This window comes from Peromyscus leucopus, chromosome 6 (genome assembly GCF_004664715.2).
Source record: "Peromyscus leucopus breed LL Stock chromosome 6, UCI_PerLeu_2.1, whole genome shotgun sequence".
NCBI lineage: Eukaryota > Metazoa > Chordata > Mammalia > Rodentia > Cricetidae > Peromyscus > Peromyscus leucopus.
This window is the reverse complement of record NC_051068.1, coordinates 102,572,728-102,592,800: the sequence shown is the minus strand read 5'-3', so window position 1 is coordinate 102,592,800 and position 20,073 is coordinate 102,572,728. Positions and strand designations below refer to the sequence as shown.

Below are 20,073 nucleotides of genomic sequence, written 5' to 3'. Positions count from 1 at the left end.
TTATCTTGTTTGGAGAAAGCAGGTGTGGCCTATTTTTCCTTATTTAGGTTTCCTCATTCCCCTGCCCAGCTGCCTACACCTAGCACAGAGCTTCAGGGTTTCAACATTAGCCTTCACGACTTACTGGTTGGAATAGCTTGTCTGCCTCCCATGACTGCTGTGCTTTGGGTATGGCTTTCATCATTTGTCTGAGTACTGACAATGCACTTATATCTCACCACATAGGAGCAGAACCCACGACTGCTGATCTTCGACTTATTTGAAAGGAGCAGATAAAAGGGATTTTTTTTTTTGCTAAGTACTTTATTATCTCAAAATATTGTATTTTTTTTCCTATAGATACATGATCTTCCCATATAACTCAGGCTGGTCTTGAATTTGTGAATTCAGGAAATAGTCACTTTCCTAATCCCTGTGATAAAAGTACCCAAAAGAAGCACAGTGATGGAGGATGAGTTTATGGTGGTCCTGATGACCCCCTGCATCCTCCAGGGGAAGGATGGGTTTATGGTGGTCCTGATGATTCCCTGCATCCTCCAGGGGAAGGATGGGTTTATGGTGGTCCTGATGACCCCCTGCATCCTCCAGGGGAAGGATGGGTTTATGGTGGTCCTGATGATTCCCTGCATCCTCCAAGGGAAGGATGGGTTTATGGTGGCCCTGATGATTCCCTGCATCCTCCAGGGGAAAGGTACTGAAGCAGAAGCAATTCCTGTTGGTGGTGTTGTAAGCAGTCAGGAAGTAGACAGAGACTGAGGCAGAAGCAGGCCTGGGGAGCTGTGCTAAGGGCTCAGTCACTTTAGCACACTCACTTCCTCCAGTTAATAGCCCTACCTTCCAAAGATTCCACAGTCTCCCAAACAGCTCCAGTAGCTGGCGACCAAGTGTTCAAACACATTAGCCTGGGTTTCTATCCAAACTGTAACAGTTTATTTAAAAATGACAGATGCATCATTTTAGACTTGTAAAGCAAGCACTAGCCCACGTCAGTGAGTCCGATGCACGTTCCTACAAGCAAGCTCCCTCCTTCCCCGTGGAAGGAAGAAGACAAAAAGTGAACTATTTAGTAAGATAAGCCAGCTATAATAGAGACCAAAAGGTAACTGACAGATGGGCTGTCCTATACCTGAAGACGACTCACTGTTAGAGAGTTATTATACCAAAGGCTTAGCTTGTCCCCCCCCCCCAGGAATGAAACACAGGGAATATAGTCTAAATCACTAGAAAATCAAATTTTGGTCAGTTTTCAGTGCTAATTCTACCAACTTTCTAATTTGTTTCCCTTATAGAAATCACATAAACACTAAACTTCTAGGATTCTGACTGGTCTGCTTAAGAAAATGTGCATTACAGTTGGATCCAGAATGTCTTCCAAAGGCTTGTGTACTGAAAGCTTGTCTCCCACCTGCTGGTGCTGCTGAGGAGTGAGATCATAAGGCGCTACCTGGATCAATGGCCCTACACCCAGGTCAGTCCACAACTGAATGAACTATGGGAATTTGGTGGAAAATTGGGGAAGGTGGCGCTCCCCCACCAGAAATCAGAGACAGACCCTCGAAGGGTGTGTCTTGTCCTCAGCCTCTTCCTGTCCCTGCCTCTGTGGGCGATGAAGGGAGCCACTTTGATCTGCCACAAGTCTCTACGTTCATATTCTCAACAGACCCAGAAGCAGTGACCTAGGACAGACATCCTCTCTATGACGGAGTTCTGAGAGAAATCACTGGGGGACATTCTTAACCACTGAGTCATTTCTCCAGCCCCTGGGTTATTTATTTCATATCAGTAGTATCTTTCAAGGCTCAGTGGTTAAGAGCACTGGATTATTTTCCAGAGAATCCCAGGTTCAATTCCCAGCACCCACATGGCCACTCACCATGGTCTGTAAATCCAGTTTCAAGGGAACTGCCAGCCCTCTTCTGGCTTCTGCAGACACCAGGCACGCACGTGGTACATAGACATCCATGGAGACAAAACATCCATACACATACATAAATAAATAAAATTTAAGAAATAAGCAATCTAAAATCAGAAAGAATAATATCACTATAGCTAGCACACAGAAGTAAGACTACTGATTATTAAGTCTCAAGCCTGGGACAAATGGTTATCTGAGATGCCTATTTAACAAAGCAAACAGACCTGGCCACCAGGTTCTCCCATCATCCCTCGATCCCTACCTGTTTCAGAAGATGGTGCTATACCCGGCCCTACCCTAAACTTCTCCAGCCCAGGTATTGGGCTGGGCTTCCTTCCCCCAGCTGCCCTTCTCTATATAATCCATCCGTTTTGGTTACCTGGCCCTTACATCTATCTTTTACTTTCCTGGCTCTCCCCTCCCCCCTCTCCTCACATGGCTCAGGGTCATGTCCACTCTGGACTCTTCCAGATGTCCCTGCCTCTGGCTATGCTCTTCCTTTTATCTACAATAAACTTCCTCCTCCACCATACCTAGGAGCAGCCATGTCCTTCCTCTTCATTTCTTTTTTCTTTTCATTCACTGGTATAGTTTTACTGTTAGCATCTATTACTTTTAAATTTTTATTTAGAGTTTTAGATTTATTTTATATGTATGAAAGTCTGTGTACCTCTTGCATGCCTCGTGCCTACAGAAGTCAGAAGATGTAGATCCCCTGGAACTGGAGTTACAGATGGTCATGGGCTGCCACGTGGGTGCTGGGAACTGAAACTGTGAGCAACCTATCCAGCCCTATTGCCTTTAAAAAAAGTACCTACTATTTTTATATACATTGTTATACTATAAAAGTATATATATTGGATATATATAGCATATAAGTTATACTATAAAACTATAAAAGTAGATACTAAAAAGTGCCTACTATTTTTATATACATTGGTTACACTCATTCATTGTTACTTAGGGACCTGGCTGGTTTTGCAGAATGGTAGTGTAGATAAACAGCAAACTACAAGAGTTACTTCACTCCTCACTCACTATAGCCCATTTCAATATATATATATATTATACTGCAGTTAATGTCTGTGAGTTTGGAACAATGCAACACGGTGTAGAAAGATTCTTGCCTGTTTCATTCCCCTCCTAAGAGTGTCAGTTCAGGGCCCCATGCATTTTTACTGGAGCCTGGTTTGCTGACTTGGCCCTAAGGCACACCCTTGCTTTGTCTAATATCGAACACATCCCTCATCAAGGTGGCTGCCATCATCTCAACTTTGAGAGAAGACTCCATCAGGGCAGTGAGAACGCAGCCTTCTTCAGAAGGCCGTTCCTTCTGCCAGGGCCACCTGGAATGACTTACAGAAAACCACTCAGCACTGGGTTCTCTCCTGATGTTCCAAGCAGTGGACCTTGGAATTCCAGTTACGTGTTACTTAAAAGATACACATGGTTTAGTGTCTGGGATGGGGGAAATCAGCAACCAATGGCCAGTATAGCTGAACATTGAGGCCATTAAAACATTGCCAATATTCATGGACATTTTAAGAGATGGCCAAGGTTTTCAGGGATCTGCTCGCACACCTGTTAATTTCAGTGTAAATAAGAGGTCCACGGAAGACTACTTGGTCTTTCCCATCCTCTTTGATTCCATAATTAGAGACGTGAAAACACTCAAGAAATAAGAAGAAAACATTATCAAGAATAAATTTTATTAAGATCTCTATTATTAGTAAAAGGTCAATCTTTTAAAAACACTCCAGAATCTGAGATGAGGAACGGGTATTTGAGGAACAAACATCAAACCCGACAGCATATAGTGCTCGGATCTGCCTCATTAAGTCCATCTTTTCTAGGACTCCTAGGAAAAGATGCCATTTGTTAGAACTGGCTTGTGAAATGGAAGTGCCGTGTTTCTGAATATTGTCCACATCACAATACTTAGGTGTCCTGGGTTGTCCCTGAAGAGAAGTACCGGCCAGGGTTCCAACCCACTGAGAGGCTTTGTTGCTGGACCGACACAACACATCCTATCTCAGAAGGCTCTAGAGAAACAGTAGTTCCTTCCTCTCGGCGTGAGTGCACATTTGAAATTTCAAAGTAAATAGTAAGATTGTCCTATATTTCAAAATAATGTTGGAAAGTCCTTACAACGAATCTTACATCTGCTCTCATTTTTATTGTTAAGTACCTCGATGAAAACCGAGTCACACAGTCTCCGAGCTTTCCTTCCTGTTTTGGGGGAGCCACCGGGACAGCGACACTCATGAAGGCAAGCACGCTTGCTTCTCTACCAACCCCCCGTCCTGAGCATGCTCTTCTCTCCACTTCTTCCCGCCCCCCACTCCTTTCCACTTGGAGGTTTTCAAATCAAAACACAGTCTGGGAAGGTCTCAAAATGACCCATCCCAGAGGTAAGGCCACTTCGGGCGGTGAAAGCAGCAGCTCTTTAACTGTCCTCCACTCTCGTCGCTCACTGGCTGGCCCGGGGTTCCTTACAGATCCGATTTTTCCTCGTCACGGCACCAGCACGCGGCTCGCTGGCTGTCCAGGTACGGCTTGCAGCCCAAATGTATGACGCTGTCAAACAGGAGTTCCACCGTTGTTTCACACGCTGCGGAGTAGAGACACGTCATCACTGCCGGGAAGCGTCGAGCGCTGCCCCTGTTCCCACCTCCGCTCCTGCTGGAGCACAGGCTCACACCCCTCAGCTGGCCCTCAAACGTGGGGCAGGCCAAAGTCATCCCAGTCCCTCACACCGGCAGCTCACCCTCCAGATTCCATTTCAGTCTCTTTTCATGTATATATATTCATATATATGTTTTCATATTTCATATATATGTATATATGTGGTGATATATTGTGTACCCTGACATATTATGTACCCTAATAAACTTATCTGGGGATCAGAGGACAGAGCCTGCCACTAGATTAGACATAGAGGCCAGAGAGTGGTGGCACACACCCTTAATTCTATTACTTGGGAGGCACAGATCTGTCTGGATCTCTGTGAGTTCAAGGCCACACTGGGAAGAGCCAGGCAGTGGTGGCACATGCCTTTAATCCCAGCACTGGAGATCTCATGCCTTTGCTTGGAAAGCACACACGCCTTTAATCCCAGGAAGTGAAATGGCTGGGTGGAGAACGGTATATAAGGCATGAGGAGACAGGAACTAACAGCAGTTCAACTGAGACCCTCAGGAGTGAGGACTCAGAGGCTTTCAGTCTGAGGGTTTGTGGAAACAGGATCGGCTGAGGTGTTGGTGAGGTGAGGCTGGATGTGGCTTGTTCTGCTTCTCTGATCTTTCAGCTTTCACCCCAATATCTGGCTCCAGTTTTTTTTTTTTTTTAAATAATAAAGCCTTTTAAGATTCATGCTACATATATATGTATACATATATATGTGTATACATACATATATGCACATATGCTCCATTTCAATTGTTCAGAACAATTTTTGGTAGATAAGTAATAATCTTTATGAGACACCAATTGGGTCATCGGTGTTAAGTTTTCCTTTCCGCTGGGAAATGTGATCACAATAAAGATGTCTGCCAACCGCAGAGTTTACATGGTAAGGAAGGCTCTGCTGGAGGTTGCCGCTGGAGGGCGAGGCTGGGGCCTCTGACATGTTAAGCACATGCTGTCCTCTCAGTCTTAGAAGGAAGCTTTAAAGAGCAACCCCCGGGCTAGCGACATGACCCTGGATGAAGGCACTAGGTAAGACCCAACCCCAGGAGCTGTGCCCTGCGACCTCCACATGTGTGGTGTGGTCTATGTGCATACGCATGCACACACACACAAATTTAATAAAAGAAAATCTAAAACAAGCAAATAAAAAAATCTCAGAAACCTCAAGATGTCACTACGACCAGTGGCTTCTAAGAACTGATCACATTTATTGCAGATACTCATACTAAATGGTACCCATTCTCTTTCTTTGACTAATTCTAAAATTTGGCTTCAGGGTGGATGCTCATGGGAATCAAAGATAGTTTCTCCTGGTAGGTATAAAAATTTTTAAGACTCTAAGAAAGTCATCAACTTACCTTTCCTATTCTAAGAAACCTCAGACATGCTACATTCACAGAGCTAAACCACAACAGCGTTCAGCAGCCAAAGCAAACTTTTTCAAATATTCATATGAAGGAAGAATCCTGCTCTAAAACTCATCCTTTGGGGTTGGGGATTGGGGATTTAGTTCAGTGGTAGAGTGCTTGCCTAGCAAGCCCAAGGCCCTGGGTTCGATCTTCAGCTCTGACAAGAAAAAAAAAAAAAAAAAAAAAAAAGGATATTTAAAACTCATCCTTTGTAAAGTTCTCCAAAAGACTATATACCATTAGAGCACAATTAACCAGAGAAATGCAGACTGAACTGCAAGGCATCTCGGGAGACAATCACTTGGCTCCACTTCACTGTCCTTTTGAGGTAAGAAAACAAGAAATCCATCCACGTACACTTCAGTTTGTTACTGTAGCCGAAAGCAGGTTAGGGGGTGGAGGAGTCAACTCAGGCTTCACCTGAGGCAGAGGCCCCTTCCTGGACAGTTTTTCCTGGGGTTTCAGAACAGGAGCCACGGCATGGGGCTGTCTAGAGCGGCCGCCAATGGACAGAGCGTGGGCTCCAGAGTCACCAGAGTCAGTCAGACAGCAGTAAGTCAAGGGCTTACTCGGGACAAGTTCCTGGCCTCGCTGTCCTTCCCTGAAAGATACAGGGATCCTGTCCAGCACTCGGGGGTTTTTGTGAGCATCAAAAGAAAACACGAATACATTATCTAGCACAATATTTTAAGGAAATGCATAAAAAATGTTAGTTTTCTTTCCTACTTCTGACTTTAGTGTATAGTACATCCCTTGGCTTTACAGTAGAGAGTCTTTTAAATGTTCACATTTCAACAGTGATGTATGTTCCCACAGACATTTCAGGTTGACTATGGTAAGGCTGACTGGAGGTTGGGACTCCAGCAACGCAGCTTCTGTGAGTCATCGTCTACTCTAGGGCGGACGGCCTATTGTAGGTAGAATAGTCACCCACGTCCCTGTAAGTCACACAGTAAATGTAGGGGTTCACCACAGACTTGGATGGAATCCTTTCTGCTGCCACTGTGTTTGTCCCACACCCTAACTGGACAGTAAGTCCCCGGGGTTAGAGGACATGATGAACAGGGTTGGGAGCGATCTGGAAGCCTCTCCCCGATGGCTAACACTTGTAGGCTGGAATATGACAGCTTGTTAGGGAAGTATTATCAAAAGCTGTTCTGCCTTGGTATGGCCCTCTATGCCATCAACATGCCATACGAGAAGTGCCCACTGATTCCCTATATATGGAACACCAGTTACGGGTACAACCAACTACTTTCTGATCGGATTTAAGGCCTGCGACACACAGGGAACTCACGTTTGGTATGGAAGTCAAGGCAAAACCCTGGGGAAATCGCAGGCTGCACTGTGAGGAGCATCACTACTGTTTTGTTAAATTGCCAGTTAAATAAATGTTCATTCTTGTTGATGCCCACAGATTTCTGCTGCTGTCTGTTTGGTTCATGGAGGAAGGTTTATTTTTACAGTGAGTATGGCTTATCTCATAACTGGTTAAACACTGAGGGTAAGTATCTGTTGTCATGGCATACAGATCCATTGCATAGAAAAGAACAGCCCACATGCGCGTGCACGCGCGCGCACACACACACACACACACACACACACTCACACTCACACACTCTTACACACTTACCTACCTCTACCTCTCACCTCTCCAAGGCTTAGGGAATATCACAAAAAAGGGGGAGGGGACAGAAAGGGGCAAGAAAGAGCAGAAAGAACGTAAGAGCCAAAGAAAGGGTGGAGCGCTGTAGTGAAGCTACTTTGTCTGGACCTGACCCGACCTGACCGTCAGTCATCATGGAGCAGAGACTACTGTGGTGACCCACAGAATGCCTTGGCACCATGGGCATGACCATAAATAAACCATAGTTTAGCTAGTCTGTGGTAATAGGAGAGGGGCTGTCAACATTCCCTCCCTGAGACTCCAGTCGCCTTTCCCATGTGCATCCCAGCTGAACTCGGTCCTCAGGATGCAAGTGTACACAGGAGGAGGAAGGTGGACTGGAGGGTGGGACCCTAACGAAGCCGCATTCCCACGTCCTCATCCCCCGTGCTAGAGTGGAACTTCCAGTGACGTGCTGCTTCTGAGTCACCTGTGCAAGGAACCTCAGTGAACTCACCGTTCACGTGAATTCACAACTCACTGGACTCTGATGGAATTGTTTCCTTGGTCTGTTATTGGTGCCCTATCTATTATGAACAGATGTTTCTTTGCGCATCCCCAGGAGAGGCCATGCATCGTGCAGCCTCCTGAGTTCTGGGATTGCAGGCACATTCGCCATCAATCTAGCAGCTGTACTGCACTCTTATTAAAGTCACTGGTGCTGCGAATGTCTATAGTTGAGGGATATTTGTTCGCACTGACACTCTGAGGCTGACAATAAAGTTTACCTTGAATCAGAGGGTGGAGCTAGTGACTAGTTGACCAGAATTGGCCATAGAGGTTTTAGAGGACGCAGGATACAGATAGAGAGACACAGGAAGGAAGCTTAAAAAGATTCACAAGCCCTTTTGGATCAGGGAAAGAGAGAGAGGGGGTCATTGGTCACTTCTCTGCTCAATCAGGTTAGGTTTTTACCCCGATATCTAACACCTGAGTTTATTTAATAACAGAACAATATAAGCAAATGTTTTCGTCTATGTTCTAAGAATTATTTGTTGAAGCCTCAGCCTCCAAGGTAAAGGAATCAAGCTAGAAGGACTTGGGGAAGCAATGGGAAGTGATTAGGTCATGAGGGTAGAACACTCATAAGTGGGATTGGTCACATTAAAAAAGGTACTCCTTTAGGACACAGCTCAGGAGGAGAGGGCCTGCCCAGCAGGATGCTCAGTCCCTTCCCCCAGGCACCACGCAGTCGGGAGGTGTGGCCTCCGAGCCCAGAACAGAAACCTTGATAGACAGTGACTGCTCATGCCTTCAGCTTGTACTCCCCAGCCTCCTGAACCATGAGAATACATCTCTGTTGCCTTAAACCACCTTCAATCCATTACACTTTAGTACAGCACCCCAGCTTGCTTCAAGGCTTCAACGTTTAGTTTCTGAACGATTCGACATCTAGTCCAGGGCACAAGGGAGATGAACTCTTCCCTTCTCTGCCTCAGATACTCCTCCGAGTTTTCTGAACACTGCTTTCGTAGCTGTATATAATTTCAGATTACAAAATGATGGGCTAGCTCCTCGTTCCAGGCAACTGAAGAGGCTGTATCATAACGGCTAACGACTGTGCAAAGGCTCCTTTGGCATGCTTCTGTGCTGAGCGTGTGTTCCTGCAGGATTAAAAACACCCAAGGGCTGGAGAGATGGCTCCGAGGTTAAGAGCACTGACTGCTCTTCCAGAGGTCCTGAGTTCAAATCCCAGCACCCACATGGTGGCTCGCAACCATCTGTGATGAGATCTGGCACCCTCTTCCGTATAAATAATAAGTAAATAAATCTTTAAAAAACACCCGAATCGCGGCCAGCAGGCCTGTCCTTACCCTGAACGTGCTGGGCAAGGCCTAGGGTCTTCTGCACGTCGCGGCAGATCTTGGAGAGGCAGTACTGGAACTCCTCGTCACAGTCGTTCTTGCTTCGGCCACAGGTCTCGTAGCATCTGTCGTGCTGGTTGCAGCACTTGGTCAGGGAAGGGATGCCGATGTTCAGCTGTGAGACGCAGTTCCATGGGCGACAGTCAGCGAGATGCAAACCTCCCGGCATAAATGGACTTCACTGAGTAAATGGCAACTGCCGTAGACAGCCCCCAGCCCCACGTCTACCTGGGAATGCTTCCTGCGTTATAATCTCCTGATTCTCCTCGCCCATTCTTAGCCACGTAACTGTTTCAGCCACACCACACTCCTCTGCATTTTGCAGTGTGAGAGTTAACGGTCAGTAATTCTCACAACCTTCAACTATCCAAAACACAACACACAACTAACTTTCTTCCCTTATTTATCTGTGTGGGGAGTCTGTGTGTGAGGAACAGTGGCCACAGGAGGGCAGCCCCAGGACGTGGAATGTCCTCCTCTCTGGCTGTCTGCCTCGTTACCCCGAGACACAGTCTCTCGCTGAACCCGAAGATCACTGTTTTGGTTATAGATCATCTATCTAAAGAGCTCCCAGGATCTGCCTGTTCCCGTCCCTCAACACCAGGGTCACAGGCACATGTGGCATGCCCGGCTTGTATGTTGGTGTGGGGGATTCAAACTCAGGTCCTCTGCCTGCACAGAAGCACTCTTACCACTGAGCCATCTCTCCCTAGACCCGAGACATAGCTTAAAAACAAAACAAAACAAAACAAAACAAAAAAACAAGTAAGCCTAAGCATATTAACAGACTTCTCTAGGGCCTAAACAATTACGATCTTAGGATATTTCAAAGTATTTTGTGTCTCCCCCTCCAAAGAAATGTACTTTCTGTGAAATGGTGCACAAAAGTCTTAACTGCCTACAATTCAAATGGTGGTTTGTTTTTTAACTTTAAGCATTTTTCCATTTTCTAGAGATACTATCACTTTAAATTTATAATTTATCTTCAGTTATTTCAATTAACATACACAACCCTCACACACCTCCACCTGTGGCCACTGGCTTGTCTAGTCTCCCCAGTAACAGTTGCTATAGTAACCACACTGTCACCCCATCAGCCCTTGCTTTATAGAGAAAGAGTTCCTCATCTACTTTGGTCTCCCTAAGCAGTATTACTTTGCACTTGAAAATTTTAAGTTATGTTTGTGATACTTAGAAAATATGATTTCTGTGCCATCTATACAAGATAAAATAAGTCATTATTTTGAAACCCATTTAGTATTTTTTAGTTGTTAAATGTGTTTTATGAGAAAACAATAATAAACACAATCATTACAGAAATCAAAAATTATTTATGAGCCTGAAGACAGGCACACTTAAGTCTTGTATTACTAAAAATATTAGACTAACAGTCACAAAACTTATCAAAGGAAAAAAAAAGTATTTACATGAACACCGAACAATGGAGAGCCACATCCATTTGGTGGGGACGGTTTGTATCCGTATCGTGGAAAAGGCTTCGATCCTATGTGAAATACAAATGATGTCATATTTAGTTTAAAATATGGAAGAAATATAATACATATTCATTAAGATAAACAAGGTGCTTGACTAGCCTTGAGGATGTTCAATATTTAGTTGGACAAAACAAATACTGATGTATTTATTTTGATGAATATTAGAATGATTGATGGTGGAATTATTTTTAGTTTGTGAAGAATGCAAAGCATATGCAAATGTGCACATACATACACAAATGTGCAGCATTCATGAAGGTAATTACTATTTATAAGCCACATGTTCAAAACATGCAATAGCTTATCCTGGACCGCTGGAGATCTCAAAGGTGCACATGATACGACATCACATGTCTGAAAGATCAACACAACCTGTCTTCCTGGAGTTTCGTGGGTCAAAGCCTGTAAGGCATGTGCTGTATCTTCCTAACCTCCAACAAATCTTTTATTGCACAAAAAAAAGCTATATAACCATCAAGCATCAGGGGCTTAGCTAGAGACTAATCTAAGAAAGATGAGGTTATGCCATGATAATCTAATAATTTCATAACCCACCCAATTTATGGCATTTTGTCACAGTAGCCCAAGCAGACTAACATTCACATTTCAGCGTGGCTTTTCCTGGTGATACTTTTGACTTGTATGATTTCTAACACACATGTCATTAATCTGCCTACTTCATTTACTATTTGTTTCTTCATTCTGAAATGTAAACCTGAGGCATGACTTTTTCTATTGTACATGCCTAGCACAGTTTCTGGCATATAATTACATTCTCAATGAATACTTGTTGACAAATGGTCAAATCAATGAACACTGGGTAGACTTAGAAGAGTAATCCCCATGGCAATATTAATATTCATTATGAATTAATAAGTACTATTGCTGTTTACTTTTCAGTCTTTTAAGTTTCCTGGGACTTCATTCACTGGCCCCCAAAGACTGACCACATCTAGCTTGTTACATCTCTTTGAAATGTGGCAGCCAGGGGCCACCAAAATAGCTTAGCTGGTAAAATATGTTACCCAGCTTGACTACCTGAGTTCAATCCCTCCACAACCCACATGACAAAGAGAAAAGATTACCATGAGTGGTCCTCTTGACCTCCACATGCACACTGTGGAATGCATGCACCTATATACATACATCATACACACATGAGTGAATAAACTGCAAAATGTGGCACCCCAAACCTAATGTCATTTTATATGACGGACCCTTTTTGAGGCGACAAAGCATTCATTTTAACAGGACTTATGGAAGCTCTATCTCAGGGCTAAACTATCAAATGATAGCAATTTTTTAAAAAGTGCTTCCTAAAATTGAGCTTTAAAAATATCTAGTCCTAGCTGGGTGGGGTGGTGCACACCTTTAATCTCAGCACTTGGGAGGCAGAGGCTGGAGAACTCTGAGTTCAAGGCCAGCCAGGTTTACATCGAGAGTTCCAGGACAGCCAGGGCTACATAGAGAGACCTTGTCGCAAAAAAAAAAAAAAAAAAAAAAAAAAAAAAAAAAAAAAGAAAAGAAAACATAAATACCTACTTGTAGAATTTCATAATTTCTGTAATTAATTTTTTCGACCAGTTACAGAATTTCTGTTGGCTTTACTTAGTCATCCAGCATTGTTTCACTCACCATTGTTCAGTGAATTTTTTATTTGGAGGTATTTGCCTAGTATGGCCTGAAGTCATAAACTTGAGCCATGGATATTAATTTGGACTGAGGCCAGCAGCATCTTGCTGTAGATGAACCCTCTCTAGAAGCAGTTATGATGTTATTAATCCAAACCTTTGGGGAGACCACTCAGCTAGTTGAGACTCTCTCTCTCTCTCTCATTTACTTTTTTAGTGCTGGGGACTGACTGAACTCAGGGCCTTGTGAATGTGAAGTCAGTGTTCTAGCCCAGGCTACACCCCCAGCCCAGGCTATTTCCTGCTGCTAATATCAAAATAGCGGAGATAATTTTTTAAAGGAGGTTTGTTTTGGCTCACACTTCGGGTCCAACGTTCAGGAGTTGCAGCTAGCTATGGTCTTCTTTCTGGCTTCATCCTCTGAGAGGGCAGAACATCACATGACTAGGGACCAGCGTGGGAGAAACCAGCCAAAGAGGCTTTTACTGCACACTCAGTCACAAGATAACCCCATCGATCAATGAAGTAGACACAGTCTAATCGATCCATGAGGACAGAGTCCTCTGAATCTCCTAAAGTTTTCATCTCTTCCAACTGCACCTTTCAATGGAGACGAAATTTTGGTTTTGAGTATGGCCAAGCCATACTCAAACCATAGCAGGAAGAAAGGCTAAATTGGCAAAGTTCCTGGGAAAGACACTCCAGTTCCTTAAACATTAGTAGAATGCGTTCTCTTGAAATGCTTACAGGTCTCTAGAGCAGCGGTTGGTTCTCAAGCTGTGGACTGCAACCCCTGGGGTAAACAACCCTTTCACAGAGGTCACACATCAGACAGCCTGCGTATCAGATACTTACATTATGATTCATAACAGTGCAAAGTTACAGATAGGAAACAGCAATGAAATAATTTTATGGCTGGTGGTCACACCACAACACGAGGAACTGTATTAAAGGGTCGCAGCATTAGGAAGGTTGGAAACCACTGCTCTAGAGGTATATACTAGTTAACGAGTCAGACTATTAATAATCTTTTTCTTTATTTGAGGGGAGAGTCAGGTATCTGGAACTCTATATTAATAATCCTTTTAGGGCTGGAGGGATAGCTCAGCCGTTAAAGGTTAGGCTCACAACCAAAAATAATCCTTTTAAAGCACGACAAATACACTACAGTGTGTTCACATAGGAAAAGAGGGCATTTACTATATATAGTTTTTTCCAGGTTAACAATTGTTTTAAATTCAGAAACACATCACCTAAAAAATTGTCAGGAAAAGAGGGTGCACTTAGCATTTGAAATGACAGCCTGTCCTATGTTTCTACTTGTTCAGATGACATGTACATTCCCCTTCCCACCTACAAGTCTACAGACATCTGGCACGATTCATGTCCAAACATTACCACCCCGAGACAGCAGATACAAAGAAAAAAAAATGAAGGTAATTGAAGGCTTCTGATAGCCTCTTAACCGTCTATTTTTTTTTCCCTTTTAGAACTGGGAATGCATTTCTTTTCCTGTTCATACAACAGGGCTTCTATCTTTGCTTCTCTCTGTGCCGTATCTAATTTCTCTCCAGTCCCCATCTACAGAAATGCTTCCTGACATCTTGATGACTGTAGGGCAGTGACCTAACACAGGCATGCAAGTATTCCACCAATACATGTACACACTTTCTTCATAAGAGATCATTCCTGTGGGGCAAGAGGCTGGTCAGAAGCAAATGAAGTTAGAAAAACGTCCCAAACAAACACGCCCACTCTGGAGACAGAGCAGAGCAGGGAGCAGAGACAGTAGAGACACTTCATGGGCGAAACGAGAACGTGACGGTGTAGCGTCGCCACCTCACACACGCAAGTGTTTCCTGCAGGGGGAAGTTGATAACACTGAGTGAGAAAGAGCCATACCTGCTGTACATGAGACACTGGAAAGAAAACCGGAATAAACGCCAGGGCGAACTCCCTAAAATTCGCACCGAAAGGGGCATGTGCATGTGTGTTTGGTCAGTCTAGAGTCTCTTTGGAACAACTAACTGACGTCGTGTCTCTCACAGCCTTCCCAGCTCACCCTATAGAAAATACCATCTTTGCTTCTGTATCTACTGTGCTGGCTTTTCCACGGTTGGTGGCTTTTCTTTCTAACGCTTCTGAGCCAAATTAGCAGAACAGTTTCTATGAAAACCGCTTTGTCCTCCTTCCCTCGAAGATGCCTAGCGTGTAACGAGTGCCCAAGAAATGACCAGATGAGAAAAGTGGGAAATACTCTGCCAAAATGAAAACCTCTGTTTTTTCAATGGAACGGAGAAATAGACCTACCACGGATATTAGAGGGAGCTATTTTGCTCAAACAGTTCAGTGTTCTAAAGTTCTAAATTCACCTTATATTAAAATATTATTTCAAAGCTTGAAAGATGGTTCAGCAAGCAAAAGCCTTTCCTCTTCAAACCTGACGACCTGCGTTTGATCCCTAGATCCCACAGTGAAAGGAGAGAGCCATTCCCAAAGGCTGTCCTCCGACCTCCACATGTACACCACGGTATGTTCATGTGTACATTCTTTCTCTCGCTCTCCCTCTCTCTCTGACCCCCCCCCCTCAATAAAATGACATGGACACATAATAAATAAGGTTAAATTTAAAAGATAATTATTTAGAACAAATTATATAGAAAGCTACTTATTAAAAACTGAATTGATTCATGAGACCTGGAGCGTTGGCTCAGCAGTTAAGTACACTTGCTTCTCTTGCAGAGGGCTCAGATTTGGTTCCTAGCACCCATATAGAGGCTCACAACAGTCCCTAACTCCAGCTCCAGGGTCGATGCCCTCTGCTGGTCTCTTAAGGCACTACATGCATGTGGCAAGCATGCATACACACAGGCAAAACACTCACACACATAAAATAAGATAAAATAAATATGGAGCCAAGTACTATTATTTAAAATATTGTTGTAAGTAGTGTTAAGCGATATTGAACATTAAGACTTTTGATGTTTCTGCCGTTACCAACTTTTACAAAGTAACAGAAGCTCATGAATGAAAGGACCACAGTAAGAGTCAAGCCACCAAGTCATGATGTGCTGTGGCCACGCTCCCCGGATTTCACACAGATATAGAAGACTAAGAAGGAAATGGGAGGAAGAACTAGACCCAAGAGCAGAACTGCACGGGAGGGCCATTCATGACTCGTACCTTCTGACATAAGCAGCGATTCCCAACCTGTGGGTCACGACCCCTCGGGTCAAATGACCCTTTCACAGGGGTCATCTAAGCCACCCTGCACATCCCATATTTACATTACGATTCATAACAGTAGCAAAATTACAGTTATGAAGCAGCACAAAATAATTGTACGGCTGGGGGTCACACAACATGAAGAACTGTATTAAAGGGTCGCAGTGTTAGGAAGGTTGAGAACCACTGCCATAAGTGGTGGACTTCTTAATGTTTCCTCATCTCCCCATTCAGCCAAAACCCAAGTATTTACGGGAACCGAGAAACTTACCCTTCTCTCTCCCTCCTTCCCCACCCCCACACTATGTTTTCCAAAGTTGATATAAATGCTCTCAAACAGACACACTCATTTCACTGAAAGAAATGAAGCAGGGGGAGTCTTAGAGGAGGTAACTGGGTCACACAAAGATCTTACACTGGGTTTGTAGGACGTACAGCGGGGACTCCCAACCTGCTAAACACTGGAGACTTAAACCATTCATCTCCATGTGGCCCTGAGAGTAACGCTCTCCTCCGAGGCCATCCATTTCCCAGTTCCCTCAGGCCTCCCGACATTGTTCTTAGGACTTCTAGAAGCTGATGGCTTCGTTCCTTCTTCCCTGAAAAATGGGCAATCGGACCCCACGCACCTACCGTGAGTGCCCACATCCTATCTCCACCCTACTAACGGGGGAGGCTGCCTGCTCCTGGCCAGCCTCTCCCTTTGCACACTAGAAACTACACTTTTCGGGTGTGCAAGGACATGACTCCAGTATTCCCCCCATCTCTCCTCCATCACCTCTGCTATCATTTCCTGCCTTAGTCACAAGCACTGCCAAGCCAACAGCAAATCCTTTAGGGTCTTCCTTCAAATTACAGCTAAAATCAACCCTCTCATCACTCCATTTCCTACCAGCTGAGACAAATGTGTGTGCTTGCATATAACTCCCCTCTCCTGAGAGCTCCATCACCGCGACCTTTTGTCTGGACCCTTGCACACAGCAGCCTAGCTCTATTCTGGCTTCCTTACCTCCACTGATGCTTAATTCTCAGTACCGCACTTAGAGGCTCCTGTTAGCACACATATCACCAGAGGGATGAGCGACTTACTCAAAATTCTAAAAATACTGTTTTTAGAAACAGAAACAGCTGTCTAGAAACAGTTATTTTCTCGACAGAAATGGAACACTATTCTCCCATCATTTCCTTTGATGTCAGAGGGAGAAAAAAAGCTAAGGGCTGGGAAGCCAGCTCAAGTGGGAAGGGTGGTGGTTACGCCACATGGAGTCAGCTGAGTTCCCATCCTAGCACCCAGGTAAATGGCTGGGTGGGGGAGTATGTGCCTGCCTGTTGGGGGGCAGATCCCACTGGCCAGCTAGCCGAGGCAAAGTGAAGTGCACTTCACTTTCAGAGAGAGACAAAGGTGAAGAGAAAAAGTCAGTCAACATTCTCCCTTTCAGCTTCTACATGTGCACACATGGGCCCAGCACCCAAACACCCACATGCATCACACACACACACACACACACACACACACACACACACAAAGGGAAAATGGTAAACATAAAATTGCTCCCATTAAAAACTTCACATAACTCACTAAGGCCTTTCCCCATCCAAGGGAAGAGGACCCGGAGGGAAGAGGGTCCCTAACACTGAGCTCTCAGGAGAGGGGAGTTATATGCAAGCACACACATTTTCGGCATTCAGCAGTTCTTGCCTTACCTAGGAGCCTGGGGGCAAATTTTGTGAGACTTGAAGAAAAGGAAAACAAGCAAAAGGCAAGTTTAAAGCAACCCTTGAGAGGAATAGTATCATTTTGAGGTGTTCTCAAGGTAAACACCTCTACAGCCCGGGACTCACAGCTGTTTGTGAGGACCGTACCTTTGAAGCCATCCTCGTCTTGTAAATAACAGCTGCAACTTTTCCTTGCCACAGACAGAACCCTCAGAGTCACCTTGACTGCCCTTTGGATGGTCCTGTCCCCTAGAACTGTGTACTCCCTCGGCCTGGAATGATCTTCCCCTGATTGTCACAGAGCACTCTTGCTACTTTCCAATTCTGAGATGTTCTTCTGTCCTGGAACATCCTATCTAAAGGGCAAACATCTCGCAGTCCTTCCCAGTACCACTGCGCCAATCTTCCATTTATGTTGGGAAAGTTGATTGTCTAAGGCACCGACTCCCAGCCGGTCAGTGAGCTGTCTGGCTCCCAGCAGGTTAGTGAGCACACGGCTCTTCGACTCACTGCCTGCTTCTCCCCACCAGAACAGAAGCTCCAGGGACAGGGATTTCATCTGCCACTCCTGAACCCCGGCCATCAACCACCGACACGTGGTCAAGACTGATATTTGCAAAATGGTCAGGAATTAAGTTAGAACTTTTGCCTTAGCAAAGTTATCATTTAATCCTTGTTACCCACAAAGTCCCCTAATACATTTTACAAAGTCCCCAAATACATTTGGCACTAGCCGGTGCAATTCCAAGATCGTTAGAAGCAATGGTCTGTTTTCTATATGAACGTAAAGGTGGAGATTATCTGGAGACTCACAGGCTGCAGTTGGCATCACAGTTTTACAGGATAGAGGCTTTTTATTACGATCACCAACTCTGCAATCAGACCTTCTCACCAAGGTCATGGATTTCCCTATTATTTTCAGCTGGTAGCCTTGGCTAATCTCATAAGAAACTTGATTTCTCAAGTTCTATCCTAACATTTTGAATTTCCAAACAGAAGCCCTATCCCCTCAAAAAATTCAAATGCTAAAAAAAATTTTTTTTAAATAAACAACAAAACCCCCAAACACCCAAATCGCTGCTTTGAGTGCTGATTTTATTACCATCCACTTGCCATAAAGCAAGTTCTTGGATTCAAATAGAAAGTTTAAAACCATGAAAGGAGTATGCAAAAAAAAAAAAAAAAAACCTACAATACTGACAGAGAGTAAGGAAAAGGAGCCACTGATATTCAAGGAAAGAAAGCCACAAAACGGACAAGGTGGGTATCTCATCCCAGCACCTGAGTTCGAGAGTTCAAGGCCAGCCTCAGCTACACCAAGTTCGATGCCAGCGTGGGCTACCTGAGACTCTCAAAAACCAAAGCAAAACAACACTTCAACTGTTTTCTAGAAGTTAGCAGAACACTTTCAATCACTGGGATTTCAATCACACCTCCCTCAAAAACCAAGGTACACCAGAAATCTATACAAAAGCCACATTTTATTTTTCCTTAGCTTTGCAGGATAACAAAACGCCACTTAATACCAACTGATGGCTCTAAAACTCTCGTTTGGCTTTATATGCTCAGCTGACTCAATTACAAGGTCTGTGTGTGTGTGTGTGTGTGTGTGTGTGTCCGCCCGCGCTAAAATCAGTATGTCCCACTCCACTTCCAGCGTTCCTACATCTTAGGCAACTCTGTGCAACTGCCGGAAAAGAAAATGGGGAGGGAGGGCGGGCGAAAAAAAATAATACCAGAAGCAACAGAGAGCCGAGCGCACTCAGGCGACCTCTCACGCTTGTTCCCAGCTTGCTCAATCCCAAGGACAGCACGCTCCAAGCGCCGCTCATTCTTTCCACACCCGAGGACGCCCGTCCACGTCTGCCTGACACCTGTTTCCCCATCACCCTGCCCTCACTTGCCCCTCCACCCCTCCCCGCCCTCTCTCACTTGCCCCTCCATCCCCCTGCCCGGCACTTGCCCCTCCATCCCCCTGCCCCTCACTTGTCTCTCCATTCCCCCTACCCCGTACCTGTCTCCCATTCCTCCTGCCCCGCACCTGTCCCCCTGCCCCGCACCGGTCCCCCCCTCCCCGCGCCCCGCGCCCCCGGCCGCGCACCGTCGCTGCACTTGTACTGGCAGAGGCCGTCCTCGCCGCCCAGCAGGTCGAGCGCGGCGTTGAGGTACGTGTCGATCTTGTGGATGCCGTTGCGGATGGTCTTGAGCGTGGCCCTCCAGTCGGTGGTCTGGTCCTGTTCCTGGCCTCGCGCGGTGGCCAGCAGGAGCAGGAGCAGAGGCAGGAGCGCGGGCCCCCGGGCGGGTGACGGCCGCGGAGCCACCATCTATCTGCGCGGCCGGGCGGCCGGGCTGGGCAGCGGCGCGCGCTCCGGCTCGGGTCCCGGCCTCCTCCGCGCCCGCGGGGTCGCGCCCCGTCCCCGAGCTGCGCGGAAAGGCGGGCTGCGCGGGCGCGCGCCGCTCCC

At 45.4% G+C, this 20,073-nt stretch overlaps 1 protein-coding gene across 1 annotated transcript; it reads right to left on the bottom strand.

Annotated features, from left to right (window-relative positions):
- Positions 1 to 3,607: 3,607 nt before the first annotated feature.
- On the bottom strand, positions 3,608 to 20,043 carry Pla2g12a (phospholipase A2 group XIIA). The gene is made up of 4 exons (XM_028856707.2): positions 19,713 to 20,043; positions 10,971 to 11,047; positions 9,493 to 9,658; positions 3,608 to 4,526 (listed from the first exon to the last, which is right to left on the bottom strand). Exons 1-4 carry the CDS (start codon positions 19,933 to 19,935, stop codon positions 4,408 to 4,410), a joined length of 585 nt encoding a protein of 194 aa, XP_028712540.1. The 5' UTR covers positions 19,936 to 20,043; the 3' UTR covers positions 3,608 to 4,407.
- Positions 20,044 to 20,073: the final 30 nt, after the last annotated feature.